This window comes from Phacochoerus africanus, chromosome 8 (genome assembly GCF_016906955.1).
Source record: "Phacochoerus africanus isolate WHEZ1 chromosome 8, ROS_Pafr_v1, whole genome shotgun sequence".
In the NCBI taxonomy this organism is placed as follows: Eukaryota; Metazoa; Chordata; class Mammalia; order Artiodactyla; family Suidae; genus Phacochoerus; species Phacochoerus africanus.
Genome location: NC_062551.1, coordinates 49,872,934 through 49,888,203, shown reverse-complemented (window position 1 = coordinate 49,888,203; position 15,270 = coordinate 49,872,934). Strand labels below are relative to the sequence as shown.

The window sequence follows — 15,270 nt, the reverse complement described above, 5'->3', positions numbered from 1 at the left end:
GGAACCTTCTGAGGAAGGCCCTGCCCCACCCTGAGCTGCTGTGCCTGGCGGGGATCCCGACACCAAGCCTGGGTGGCTCTGGCGGCCCCACCTGAAAGAAGGTCATGGTGGAGCCAGCGTGGATAGTGCCGTACTCAATGTTGGTCTGGTCTGCCAGGTCGTCGGCCGACTCCACAGGCACCTCCATGCGCTGCACGGTGAGGAAGGCGGCCAGGTTGGCCGTGTAGGAGGAGATGATGATCAAGGTGAAGGCCCACCTGAGGGGCGGGAGGGGTGAGCCACAGGCGGGAGCCACCCCAGCCGCCCTGCCCCCCGTGGCCATGTGCCCCACTGGTGGCACCACCTCCGTGACCCCACATCTAGAAGGCTCAGTGACTGCTGACTGGTAGAGAGTCTGGGAGCATGGAATCTGGAGCCAGACTCCTTGGGTTTAAATATTGTTTCTAGAGACATCTGCTCCCAGACACAGGCGACTAAGACGATCTGGAAATACCCTCCTGCTGTGAATGAAAAAACTGGACAAAATATACGAAAGGACTTAAAGACATAGGACAATAGGCCACAGGACTGCAATCCCTCAGAAAAGGGAAACAAATGAAGTAAGATTTGTCATTGCGCAGGCTGTCTGGCTGGATTTAATTTACAGACTGCAGTGCCAGGAAGGAAAACCCAAATAGTCTGGCAATCTCACTGAGTTGTAGAGATGGAGCTCAGAGATCGAGAAGGCTAAGATGTCTGGACTTTGTGGGACAGAACGACCAAGAGGAAGGAGCCACACATAGATGGTTCCAGAAATCTGCATGGGGTCCCTCGTGAGTCTTTGGCTGAATATCTGTCTATGTATTGGGTAGAACTCCAAGGGGTCAGATAAGAACAACTTTCTTTTCCTTTTTTTTTTTTTTTGTCTTTTTGCTAATTCTTTGGGCCGCTCCCGCAGCATATGGAGGTTCCCAGGCTAGGGGTTGAATCGGAGCTGTAGCCACTGGCCTACACCAGAGCCACAGCAACTCAGGATCCCAGCCGCGTCTGCAACCTACACCACAGCTCACGGCAATGCCGGATCGTTAACCCACTGAGCAAGGGCAGGGACCGAACCCACAACCTCATGGTTCCTAGTCGGATTCATTAACCACTGTGCCACAACGGGAACTCCAGAACAACTTTCAAACAAAGAACAATTCCTAGGGCTCCCAGAGGGCTGGGAATCCCTCCCAGAGGGCTGGGAATCTCCCTCCTACAGAGAAGAGAGACGCCACTGAATATCTAAGAAGCTCAGTAGAGACCCAAAAGGACGGCACATTAGAAATAGAGGTAGGTGAGCCCTAGACTATGCTATGCCAGACCTACTTTAAAAGAGCTTAAAAACAGGACTGGGAAGGATCAGAACAATCCACAAGTAACTTAACTGCCTTCTAGACAAAGTCCAAGACTCTTTAAAGTAATATATTTAACAATGTAAGCAATGTAAAATCCGCAATGTCTGTCATCCAATAAAAAATTATCAGATACTGGAGTTCCGGTCATGGCTCAGCGGTAACAAACCTGACCAGTATCCATGAGGACGCAGGTTCAATCCCTGGCCTCTCTCAGTAGGTTAAGGATCTGGCATTGCTGTGGCTGTGGCACAGGCTGGCAGCTGTAGCTCTGATTTAACCCCTAGCCTGGGAACTTACATATGCCTCGGGTGCAGCCCTAAAAAGACAGGAAAAAAAATAAGTTATCAGATTCAGATACGCAAAGGGGCAGGAAATTGTGACTCACGACTGAGAGAAAAGCCACTTGATTGAAACAGACCAAGAGTTGGCAGAGATGATGAAATTAGCAGACAAGAACGTTAAATAGCTGTTATAAATATATTCAGAATGATCAAGGATGTAAAGAAAAACATGGACAAGAGCTCCCTGGTGGCTCAATGGGTTAAGGATCCAGCACTGTCACTGCTGTGGCTCAGGAATTTCCACATACCACAGGTGTGTCCAAAAAAAGTAATGGCCAAAATGTTTTGAATAGGAGTTCCTGTTGTGGCTCAGTGGTTAACAAACTCGACTAGCATCCATGAGGACAAGGGTTCGATCCCTGGCCTTGCTCAGTGGGTTGGGGATCTGGCGTTGCTGTGAGCTATGTGTAGGTCGAAGATGAGGCTCAGATCCTGCGTTGCTGTGGCTCTGGCACAGGCCGGCGGCTATAGCTCCAATTAGACTCCTAGCCTGGGAACCTCCATATGCCACCAGTGCAGCCCTAAAAGACAAAAAGACAACAAAAAATGTTTTGAATATTTGATGAAATTTACACCTTTGCAGATCCAAGAATCTCAATAAACCTCAAACAGGATAAACACACATACACACAAAACATATCATAGCACATTATAATCAGCAATGAGAAGGAAATCTTAAAAGCAGCCAGAAGAGGGGAAGACCTGTTACATAAAGAGAACCAAAGTCCACTGTCAGTAGACAGGGTGACAGGAGACTCCTGGTCAGAAAGTATGCAATAATGTGGTGAAAAAAAATAAAACTGTCAACCTAGAATTCCACATCCAGCAAAACGATCCTTTGAAGAAGAAAGCACACTAACAATTTTTTTGGCCACACCTGCAGCATATGGAAGTTCCTGGGCCAGGGATCAAATCATGTCTGCAAGCTGTGGTGTACGCCAGATCCTTTACCCACTGTGCCACAGTGGGAACTCCATTAATAATTTTTTTTTAATATATATTTTTTTTATTTTCCCACTGTACAGCAAGGGGGTCAGGTTATCCTTACATGTATACATTACAATTACATTTTTTTCCCCACCCTTTCTTCTGTTGCAACATGAGTATCTAGACATAGTTCTCAATGCTATTCAGCAGGATCTCCTTATAAATCTATTCTAAGTTGTGTCTGATAAGCCCAAGCTCCCGATCCCTCCCACTCCCTCCCTAATTTTTTTTTTTTTTGTCTTTTTAGTGCCACGCCCATGGCATAGGGAGGTTCCCAGACTAGGGGTCTAATCAGAGCTACAGCTGCCAGCTTACGCCACAGCCATAGCAACGTGGGATCTGAGCCACGTCTGCAACCTACACCACAGCTCACGGCAACGCCAGACCCTTAACCCACTGAGCAAGGCTAGGGATCAAACCCAAAACCTCATGGTTCCTAGTCGGATTCGTTAACCACTGAGCCATGACGCGAACTCCACATTAATACATTTTTTGAACAACAACAAAAAAAACTAGGAGAATTAATCGCCAGCTGACCTGCACTTCAAGAAATGTTAAAAGAAGTTCTTCAGATTAAAAAAAAAAATACTTGATGGAAATTTGCACATACACAAAGGAATGAAGAGCACCAGAAATGTCAGATGTGCGTGCAAATAAAAAAGACAACTCCTCATTTAATTTTTTTTTCAATTTTTAAATTTAATTTTTTTTTTTTTTTGCTTTTTAGGGCCACACCAGCAGCATATGGTGGTTCCCAGCTAGGTGTTGAATTGGAGCTGCAGCTGCTAGCCTATGTCACAGCCACAGTAATGTGTAAGCCAAGCCTCATCTGCAACCTACACCACTGCTCAAGACAACGCCAGATCCTTAACCCACTGAGCAAGGCCAGGGATTGAACCCACAACCCCATGGATACTAGCTGGGTTTGTTACCACTGAGCCACAAAAGGAACTCCTAAAATTTCTTTAAAAGACATTCATTGCTTGGAACAACCCTGTTATAGGGTTGTTTTTGGTTTTGGTCATTCTCTATTTTTTGTCTAGCCACGCCCATGGCATGCCGAAGTTTCCAGGCCAGGGACTAAACCCATACCATAGCAGCCACCCAAGCCACAGCAATGACAAAACCAGATCCTTAACCAACTGAGCCACCAGGGAACTCCTATGTAAGGTTTTAACATCTTATGTGAAGTGGTATAATCTTACCTGAAAGTATTTTGGAGTCGATTATAAATGCATATTGCAAACACAGAGCAACTACCAAGAAAAATGTAAAATAGTATAGTGAATAAGTCAATAGTGGACATAAAAAAAAATCCTAAAATTCTCAATAAATCAAAAAGAAGGGGACAGAGTTCCCTTCATGGTGCAGCAGAAACGAATCTGACTAGAATCCATGAAGATGCAGGTTTTGATCCCTGGCCTCGCTTAGTGGGTCAGGGATCCAGCATTGCTGTGAGCTGTGGTGTAGGTCGTAGATGCAGCTTGGATCTCATTGTTGCTGCAGCTGTGGTGTAGGGTGGCAGCTGTAGCCCCGATTCGAACCCTAGCCTGGGACCTTCCATGTGCTGTGGGTGAAGCCCTAAAAAAAAAAAAGAAGAAGAAGAAGAAGGGGAAAAGAGGGAAAAGGGGGAAAAAGAAGATGTGAAATAAGTAACAAACGTTGGTAAGTTTAAATCCAACCGTATCAATCATGACATTACAGGTAAATGGTCTCAGCTAGGGGTTGGCAGACTAGGCCCACAGGTCAAATCTAACTTACTCTTGTTTTTGCATAGCCCTCAAGCTAAAAATGATTTTCACATTTTCAAATAGTTAAAAAGAAATTGAAAGAAGAATAACAGTTCATGACACACAGCACATAAAATTCAAATTTCATTGTCAGTGTCCATAAAATTTTATTGGAACACAGCCACAATCATTCAACCATGGCTGATTTTGCACTTCAATCAGAGTTGAGTAGCTGTAACAGGTACCATATGTCCAGAAAAGCCTAAAATATTTACTGTTTGGCCCAGGACTGAAAAGGTTTGCCAACCCCTGGTCCAAGGCCTAAGTATATGCTGCCCATAAGAAACCCACTTTAAATGTAACAGTATAGGTAGACTGACAGTTAAAGGATGAGGAAAGATATACTCTGCAAATACTGAGAGAAGGCTGGGTGAGGAGTTTCCATCACGGCACAGCGGAAACGAATCTGACTAGGAACCATGAGCTTTTGGATTTGATCCTTGGCCTCACTCAGTGGGTTAAGGATCTGGTGTTGCCATGAGCTGTGGTGTAGGTCGCAGATAGGGCTCAGATCCCGCATTGCTGTGGCTGTGGTATAGGCCTGAAGCTACAGCTCCCATTCGACCCCTAGCCTGGAAACCTCCCTATGCCGCAGGTGCGGCCCGAAACAGAAAAAAAAAAGAAGAAGAAGAAGAAGAAGAAGACTGGGTGATTATATGAATATCAAATAAAGGTAACCTCAGAGCGAGGAATTTACCAGGAATAAAAAGAAACATTAAATAATGACAAGAGGGTCAATTCATCAAAAGGACACAACAGTCCTAAACATCATTTATGCACCTAATTACAGAGCTTCGAAGCAAAAAGTGATACAATTTCTTCCCAATTACGGGGGGGATCTCAACATTCCTCTCTCTAAATACTGATAAAACTGATAAAACAAGCAGAAAGAGAGTCAGTAAGCAAACAGAAGACTCGAATAACCTACTGGCTCTAACTGACATTGATAGAACCTTGCACCCACAAAGAGCTAAATATACATTCTATGCAAGTACATCTAGAATATTTACCATAATAGACCATATCGTGGCCATAAAACAAGTCTCAATAAATTTCCAAGGATTGGGAATTCCCATTATGGCTCAGTGGTAACTAACTCGACTAGTAACCATAAGGATACAGGTTTGATCCCTGGCTACGGTATAGGTCACAGATGTGGCTCGTATCCTATGTGGCTGTGGCTGTGTCTGTGTCTACGGCATAGGCTGGCAGCTGCAGCTCCGATTTGACCCCTAGCCTGGGAACTGCCATACGCCCCAGGTGTAGCCCTAAAAAGAAAAAAAAAAAAAAATCCAAGGGTTAAAATCCTATAGAGAATATTCTCTGACCACAGTGGAAAAGAGAGTAGAAATCAATGCTAGAAAGGTCTCTGGAAAATCCCCAAATCTTGGCTGAATTCACCTGTAAGGGTAAGTCTAATTGTAGAGCCCTCTTCACGGGGCTGTTGTAATATCTGGCACAGATCATGCGCCATGCATGAGTGTGCTCTCATTTGTCTTGATGACTCAGGACTGACTTAGAGGAAGAGGTACCTACTGGCCTGGCTCTAGGACCCAAAGGCAGCCATCTATCCTACCCTGACCCTCTCAGTCCTCCTGCCTGGCAGGTGCAAATGGCCTGGCTCGCTGCAGATGTACAGCTCTGTGGGGATGGAAGATAGCGGAGATGCTGAGAGGGCCTCCTAGACCACCCCTCCTCCACAGATAATGATGAAAAGAGCTGCTGTCCTTTGCTGAGGACCCATGTACAGTCCTGTACTAGGCACTGGGGTGGGGGTAGAATGGAGAATAAAGGGATGAATAATATGCCTTCTGCAAAAGGAAACCAGAACCCAACACATACAAAGACCCGGGGTCTGACACCACCTCTCTGGAAACCAAGTCTCTCCAGACCTGCCCCATGGGTCAACATTGTTATTCATTTAAGATGAAACTATTCAGCGCCCGGTACATGCACCACGGAGACCCCGAGCAAGTGTGCTTGCCGGTGATAGCGCTGATGGGGGTGATGGGGACGCTCACCCAGACAGAGCAGGGGAACCCAGGTGGGGAGTCCAGTTTGCCAGTAAGGACATGAGCTCTGTTTTGGACAAGCTGAGTTTGGGGGACACCTGTTGGGGCCATGGAGAGGTCTGGAGATGAGGACTTGGGAAGTGTCAGTTACCATCAGCAAGAGAAGCCTAGGCTGGATGAGATAGCCCTGGAGTGCACAGAGTGGTGGCCCCTGGGCAGAGAGTGCCCCCAGGGGGTGTTTAAGGAAGATGCTTGGTTGGGTGTGGGGCACTCTGGTGGCCAGAGTGATTGAGTGGGTCCTGGTGTCAGTGGGAGGGGGCAGATGTGGACAGTGCAGCCCAGTGTGACACAGGAAAAATCTGGTACATGATTACCCAAGTCTAACCCCTTAATACATAAAGCCCACAATATTGGGAGTTCCCTGGTGGTCTAATGGTGTGGACTCAGCACTTTCATTGCGGCCCAGGGTTCAATCCCTGGTCTGGGAACTCAGATCCCACATCAAGCCGCTGCACCCTGAGGAACACAGAAAAAAACTGCATGGCTATAACAGAAATGCACCTATTGTTTAGAATGAGGAACAAGTGGATGGGTTTTTTTTTTTTTTTTTGGCTTTTTTTTTAGGGCCGCCCCAATGGCATATGGAGGTTCCCAGGCCAGGGGTCAAATCGGAGCTACAGCAGCCAGCCTATACCACAGCCACAGCAACGCCAGATCCAAGCCTCGTCTGCGACCACAGCTCATGGCAACCAGATCCTTGACCCACTGAGTGAGGCCAGGGATCAAACTCACGTCCTCATGGTTACTAGTTGGGTTCACTTCCCCTGAGCTGCAATGTCATTTTGTTTGAAACTTTGCCAAGAACCATTCACCACTTGGGAACATCACATCTCTGAGAGCAACCCTGCTTGTGGTATTTGAGTTATCAGGTGAAGATACCTGGACCAGTCACATTTATAGTGTAAATCAATACATTTACAGTGACTTGTATTCATACAAATACACTTATTTGCCAACTACTTCAAAGTGTCAAGTCTCCAGGTGTCAACATAATTCTATGAAATGGTCTTACTTCTCATAATTCCAGTCGCATCCATTATACACAGGTGGGGCCATCTGACCCCCGCGTTCTGGCCGGTAGCACACTCCCACCAAGGCATTTGGGTACTGTGCCATCCTATTGTTTTCTCATCAATCACTTCCCCTTTTCTCCTCTGTATGGCAATCAGGGCATCATATGGATTTGTTTCAAAGCATGTGTGTAGGTAGATATATTATCCTTGAATTTAATTAGGGTGGAAAAGAGATGTTACAAAATATTTGTTATAAAAAGAGGACATTGAATCTGTGAGCACTGAAAAATCACTGATATGGAGAGAGAGCGAGCGCACAAGGGCCAAAGGAACCCACGGTGAAACGAAACAGAGGATTCAAAGTGGTAGGAGAAAACCAGGACATGGCAGCCTAGGAGCAGAGTTTCTAGAAAGCGTATGGCTAACAGGCTGTACTGGATATATCAATAAAGGGGGCCCGTGCGGAGTGGGGGGTGAGGAGGGGGGCCGGGCTGCTGCCTAGATCTGAGGTTTGGGGGATTTTTGGCCTGTAGGGCATGAGGAAAGGATGACCTGGCCGAGAAGCTGAGGACAAGGGTGAAGGAGTGCCTGAAGCAACGGCCTAGGAGCCCACCTGGTGGACAGAAGGACGGAGGTGTGCGCAGGCAGGGTTCCTCAGCTGAGGGAGAGACTGGGGGCTGACAAGCCCTTGGGTGTGGGCCACGGCCAGAAGGCACAGGAGAAGAGGGGCTCAGGAGGCGGGTTCTGGCTGGGCTGCTGCTATTCAGGTGGCAAGCAAGGCCGTAGGGTGCTGGCACCCACCTGCACCTCCCTCCACGGGCCCTGGCCTGCTGAATCACTGGGCTGAGGTCACATCTAGAGATGAACAAACATCTGTTGAAACAGCTGTTGAATGAGTGAACATGTGGGAGGATTCATGAACGTAGGGTCATAGGTTCCCGTGAAGGAGGGGGCATGACTGTGGGGTTGTGGGGTGACAGCAATGGGAAGGGGCAGAGAACGCCCAGCGGGAGGAGAAGAGGGTTCCTGGCTGAGGAGCAGAAGGGATGGCTTGCAGAGAGATGGTCACTGGTCCCCACCTGACCTGGGTCTCCCCATTCCCTCTCGGCCACCTCCTCACACATGCCGCCCTCTCCTTGGCAGGCATGCCTCTATTTTCACCTTTAGGACTCAGCCCACATGTCACCTGGGGTCTTTCCAGAGCACCCCCATTCTCTCTTGTTCTCTCTGACTGTACCCTGTTTGGTTTTTCTTTTTTCTTTTTTTTTAGGGCCACAGCCATAGCACATGCAAGTTCCGAGGCCAGGGGTCAAATCGGAGCTGCAGTTGCCAGCCTACACCAACCAGATCCTGCCAGTTGCAGGATCTGAGCTGAGTCTGTGACCTACACCACAGTTCACAGCAACGCCAGATCTGAGCCACACCTATACCGCAGTTTGTGGCAACACCGATCCTTAATCCATTAAGTGAGGCCAGGGATCGAACACACGTCCTCATGGATACTAGTCAGGTTCTTAACCCACCGAGCCACAGTGGGAACTCCCTCTGTTGGATTTTTCAATAGCACAGTTTTTGTACACCTGGTAAACCATTACATTAAAAATGTTAGTAAAGTTCACTCAGGGTGTGCAGGTAGCAGAAGGAAGCCTTGCCCCAAAGACGTCTACATCCTAATCCCTGGAATTTGGGAGTATGTTCCCTCACAGGGTAAAAGGGTCTTTGCAGGAATGATGAGTGAAGCACGTTGAGATGGGGAGAGATTAGCCTGGATTATCCAGATGGGCCTGACAGAATCACATGGGTCCTCATAAGTGGAAGGAGGTCAGAGTCAGAGAGAAATATCTGAAGATACTATGCTGCTGGCTTTGAAGATGGAGGAAGGGGCCACAAGCCCAGGGATGCAGGCAGCTTCTCAAAGCTGGAAATGCAAGGAAATGGATCCCCCCAGAAGAAGTGGCCCTGCCAACACCTTGATTTTAGCCAAGTGATAGCTGTTTTGCACTTCTGACCTCTAACTGTAAGAGAATAAATTTATGTTGTTTTTAAGCTACTAAATGTGTGGGAATTAACTGTACCAGCAATAGGAAATGAATACATGGTATAATGCCTGAAATGATGCCGATCCCAAAATGTTTTAAAACATCTTCAGGATTCAAACGTTTCAAAGCCAATGGACCTAGCAAATTGCAAACAACTGCCACATGTAGTTAACCCCACTTAGTTGGGAGAAAAGAAAAACCTACCACCATTATGGTTAGTCTTGAAGGAACAGGTTTTGAATTTGTCAATATCTTTGGGACATATTCTTGGCATAAAATATGATGTCTCTGTGTTCATTTATCTGTTTACTTATTTATTCTTGGCTACTCTGCCTTCTGAACGCCGATTTTTCACCTGCATGCCTGGCACACGGAAGGGCTCAGAGCACGTGTTGGTGAATGATGACTGAGGCCTGGATTCCGACTGACAGGAGGGTCACGAAGGGCCTGGGGCAGGGCTGGGGGCAGGCAGTGACCTGTGGCCTGTGGCAGGGAGGCTTTAGCCAAATGCATGCTCTTTATAGCAAAAGCCTCCCTCTCTCTGCACCTCAGTCTTCTAATCCATAAAACCGGGAGAATATGCCTGTCTCCAGCATTCTCCTTGCCTTTCTGTGGTTCTAGTAAGGAAAAGGAGATGAGAAGAGTTCTATGAACAGCAACCAAGCCCAGCTGCTTTTTAAAAAGACAGGGTGTCAGAGTTCTCTTGTGGTGCAGTGGGTTAAGGATCCAGCGTTGTTACAGCAGCTGCTCCGGTTGCTGCTGTGGTGTGGGTTTGATCCCTGGCCCGAGACCTTTCATAGGCCACTGGCAAGGCCAAAAAAAAAAAAAAGACAGGGTGGGAACTATGAGTGTTTGGAGGCCAAGCCCAGGTGACTGAAGGAGGGAGAGGGGGCCGAGGCCAACTGAGCAGACATCCATGCCAGATGGGAAGGCCAGCTGAGCACTACAGATCTCGTGAATCTTTAAGAAAACTAAGAAATCTGGACTTGTGAATGAGTTTTCCTAGCTTTTAAATGCCACCTAATTAAAAAAAAAATTATTTTTGGCTATGCCCAAGGCATGCAGAAATTCCAAGTCAGGGATCGAACTCGTACCACAGCAGTGACCCAAACCACAGCAGTGACAATGCCAGATCCTTAAGTGCTAGGCCACCAGGGAACTGCAAAAATTTTTATTTTATTTTATCTTATTTTATTTGCTTTTTAGGGTCGCACCCGTGACATATGGAAGTTCCTAGGCTAGGGGTCAAATCGGAGCTACAGCTGCCAGCTTACACCACAGCCACAGCAATGCAGGATCCGAGCCACGTTTTCGACCTACACCACAGCTCATGGAAAAGCTGGATCCCTGACCCACTGAGTGAGGCCAGGGATCAAATCCGTAACCTTGTGGACACAGATTCATTTTTGGGAACTCCAAAAAATTTGAAACTATGGGCCAGACACCACCAGTTGTCAGTGTCGGCTCTGTGACACAGAGCTTCTTGGAGCTTGTCTTGGGAGCAAAATAAGTTCTGTTCAAAATAGTGGGACCCCGTGGGACGCTGAGGGAGCAGAAGTCCCTGTCTGGGCCTCAGCCTCGGCCTCAGCCTCTGGACAGTGAATGCTGTCCTGGCTCAAATATTCTGTGTCTCTGTGACTGCCCAAGCAATGTCTGCAACAGCGATCACAACACCGATATTGTCCTGATTTAACCCCTCAGGTCAAAAGAAGCACTTTTCCATCATAGCCTCACTAAATCCTTACAACCGGAGACATGGCCATTTTTAGCCCCATTTTTCAGACAAAGAAGCTGAGGTAAGGTGGAGGGGTACAGGCTGCCCAAGGTCATGCAGCCAGAGAGCGGCAGAGCTGGGGCTCCACTCCCCTGCCCCGTTCCTGTCATACAGCTGGCATGAGGAGTGGGAATGGGCCCAGGCCTCAGAAGGGTCCCCCAGCCCCGCTCAGGGCGGACAGACAGCCTCTCACCAGACTCCGCTGACGCAGCGCGTGGACAGCGCCCGGGGCATGATCTCTGAGCCCTGCTGCATGAAGCCCCCCACGGGGAACCAGAGGCTGTTGCCCAGCGTGTACTGATTCTCCAGGATGTGGGGGCGTGCCCGCAGGCACGGGTGCGGGTTATACCACTCGTAGGGGCTCAGCCTGTGGAGAGACACAGGGGATGGGGAGGAAAAGGAGAGAAACAGGAAAGAGACACCGTCATCGGGAGAGACGGGAGGCGGGGAGAGAAAAACGGAGGGCAAGAGAGAGACAAAGATGAACAAACACACACGGAGCAGCAGAGAGATAGTGGGGGCAACAGAGGAGAGAGACAGAAAGAATGGGAAGGAGAGAGGTCGGAGCAAACCACAGAGAAAAAGAGCCACAGGGAGGAAACACAGAGACAGAGCCAGAAAGGGAGGGGAGGGTGCAGGGAATCCAAGGCCCCGAGTGGAGGCCCAGGATGGTCCAGATGGACGTCAGAGAGCTCAGGTGTGGAGACCCCGGCTCACGCCTCCTCCCCACCCCTCCTTCCCGGGCAGCAGGTAGTGGACTCACCTGGCCGCCAGGAACAGGACGCAGCTGACAGCCAGGTAGGCAAGAAGCATGAAGAGCCACACAGCAGGGGAGAAGGGGTCCAGGAAGGAGAAATAGCCAGGCTTGCGACCCTGGTGGGAGAGGGAGTGAGAGCCGGAGCCATGCTGACCTGAGCGGCAGCCCCAGTCCCTCCCCAACCCTGGGGCCACGAGCCCCACCGGCCCATCTGAGGTCCAGCCCACAGCCTCTGCTTCCCCTGGGTGTTCAGTCCCAGTGCCAGCCCCCCACCCTCCAGGGGACGGTACCATGTGGACTCGGTAGAGGATGCTGATCCCCAGGGTCATGAAGGGTTTGGAGAAGTCGATGACTTTTTCCCGCTCGGCCGTGATGGTGAACGCAGCCACGGCCAGGTCTGCCTTCTGCTGGAGGGGAAGCAGGGCAGGGGCAGAGGGGCGGGCCAGGGAGACAGATGGGCAGTTAGAGAGAACACACCCAGGGAGCCACCCAGAGTATCAGAAGCCCAGAAAGAGGTGGGTGGCAGGAGCTAAGACTGGCTCAGGAGGGCCCCTAACTGGACGCTTGTCGTCTCACGTCTGCTGTAGGAGGCTCCTGTGGCCTCTTTCCTGCTCAGCTGCCCACCTCATCCAATCCCAGCCCCCGTCCCTCCCACCGCGTCAAGTTCCTCATCAAGACCCTGCTTTATAAAACCTACCACTGACACCCACCACTCCGTTTATACTGGGGACCTAGGGAGAGCCTGAGGTTGGAATTGAGATGCATGGATGCTGACCCACGAGGACCCTCTGTGAGCCTTGGTTTTCCCTTACGTATTAACAAATAACAACAGGTAACATTTACCCAGCGCTTCCTGTGGGCCAGGCTCCATGCTAGACACCATTTTACCTAGATTACCTTGTATAATCCTCTCAACAGCTCCCAACGGCCACCATTAGTCCCATATCATGATCATCATTTGGCCGTGCCCACGGCATGCTTAAGTTCCCAGGCCAGGGATTGAACCTGCACCACAGCAGTGACCCAAGCCGCTACAGCGACAACACAGGATCCTTAATTGCTAGGCCACCAGGTAACTTCTAGCCCCATTTTACAGAAGGGGATACTGCGCCTTAGAGAGGCAAAGACACGAGGGAGACAAGGCAGGACCTGGAGACGAAAAAGCAGAGGTGTGACCGCCACTTCTGCCCCTGGCAGCCACTAGTGACTTGGATGTGTGCATGAAGGCACCCCTGAGACACAGGACCATGCCCAGCTCAGTTGATAATGACTTTAGGAGATGCTGCATGTGGTCTTGAGTCAGGGGGAGGGTGGCTGGGGGCCCAGGTCTGAAGTGGTGAAGGGTGGACAGGGTGGGACGGAGAAAAGCATGTGGGTTGGGGTCTGGCTGGCACACCAGAACGCTTGACCCAAAAGGGCCATCTCTCTTTAGCCCAAGTGGACACTAGCTTTGGGCAGGACACAGGCTTGGAAAAAAACCTGGCATTTCACACACACACACATACACACACCCCTTCAGAGACATACACATACATTGCACACATGAACACTGTACATGGCCAGGTCTACACCAGACCCACACACGCCTGCCCAGACACAGGCTGACCCAGTGGCATCCTCCAAGTGGACTCAGGCAGAAAGTGCCCTATACGGGATGTAGGGGAGCAGTGACACGAGGGAGCACTCCCTAGAGGCAGAACACACACACACACCAACATGTGGCCTCATGTGGGTACATGCAGAGGAGGCCAGGTGCCAGGAAGGGCTGGGCACCACAGGAGTCGCCCTGGCTCTAACTCAAGCTCGTTGGGTGACCAGGGGCAGGGGCCTCTGTGTCTTTGGGCCTCAGTTTGCTCATCTATAAAATGGGGGTGGGAGCAGGAGTGGGACAAGATGTCTCCTGGGGTTGAGATCTGGTTCCCAGGATGCCCCTTCCAGGCACATGGATGCAACATTCAAGCAGAGACCTCTCCCTGGGGCTGAAAGAGAAGAGTCAAGGTCACTGGCTGGAGGAGAGACACACTCATGCCAAAGGGGCTGAGATTACATGCGGTGGTACCAGCTGGGCCAGAACTGGGGTAGGGAGAGAGGGCACAGGCCCCAAAGACATCTCAAGGTGGGGGGAGGTGGCACTGGCCAAAAACAACACCGAGGTCAGGGAGAGATCATGCGGGCCCCGAATAGAATCCAGGGTCAGGGAAGAAGAGACAGATCTCAAAGACAATTCAATGGCAGGGAGAAAGAACAGACCCAAAAGATAAACCAAGCGGAGAGAGATGGCACAGGCCAAACAACCACGGCAGGGTGAAGGAGAGACGGCAGGGCCCCAAGGCGGAATCCTGAGGCTGCGATGTGTGGCAGGGGCCCCGCACACTCCAGATTTGGAGCTTACCCTTGGGAATTCCTGGGTGTTGAGAGTAAGGAGCAGTTTTCCCCTTTCTTGTGCACTTGCCACTTTTATGACTAACATGTGAATCGCCAGGAATAATGTCAGCTAATACAGGAACCTACTATTTTTATATACCCACAGGAGGTCTTGTCCTGGCAAGGCCCTCCACGGCGACAACTGCATTAGCCTCCTCACTGGCTTCCCTGTTGCTACTCAATGCCCAGTCCAAAGTGATAGTCACCTGTTTAAAGTTCATGAGTGGGAGTTCCCATCGTGGCTCAGTGGTAACAAACCAGGCCAGTATCTATGAAGACACGGGTTCGATCCCTGGCCTCGCTCAGTGGGTTAAGGATCCAGCATTGCTGTGAGCTGTGGTATAGGTTGAAGACGTGGCTGGGATCCCACATTGCTGTGGCTGTGGTGTAGGCCAGCATCTGTAGCTCGGATTCGACCCCTAGCCTGGAAACTTCCATATGCTGTGGGTGTGGCCCTAAAAAGACCACCAAAAAAAAAAAAAAAAACCCATGAGTGGCTTCCCACCACACCTAAGACAGTGACCAGGATGGCCGGAGCAGAATGGAAGGGGCAGGAAATGCAGTGGAGCAGGGACCAGAGTCCTGCCGGGCCTTGCAGGACATGATAAGGGGGACGTTACATGAGAGGGTGTGAGCAAGGGGGTGATGGGATCTGGCTGCTGTGAGAAGAGACCATGAGGCAAGAGTGGAAGGGGAG

At 49.8% G+C, this 15,270-nt stretch overlaps 1 protein-coding gene across 7 annotated transcripts in view; it reads right to left on the bottom strand.

Moving 5' to 3' along the window:
- The window catches only part of GRIK5 (glutamate ionotropic receptor kainate type subunit 5), a 60,138-nt gene that overhangs the window by 9,129 nt on the left and 35,739 nt on the right, over window positions 1-15,270 (bottom strand). For 5 of the 7 annotated variants that reach the window (XM_047788698.1, XM_047788704.1, XM_047788697.1 and 2 more), the window contains 4 exons: window positions 12,440-12,556; window positions 12,156-12,265; window positions 11,586-11,759; window positions 92-257 (listed from right to left, as the gene is read on the bottom strand). In XM_047788698.1, the coding sequence (XP_047644654.1) occupies window positions 92-257; window positions 11,586-11,759; window positions 12,156-12,265; window positions 12,440-12,556 (567 nt within the window). The remainder of the gene's footprint in view (window positions 1-91; window positions 258-11,585; window positions 11,760-12,155; window positions 12,266-12,439; window positions 12,557-15,270) is intronic. The other 2 variants (XM_047788699.1, XM_047788702.1) reach the window with 1 other exon arrangement.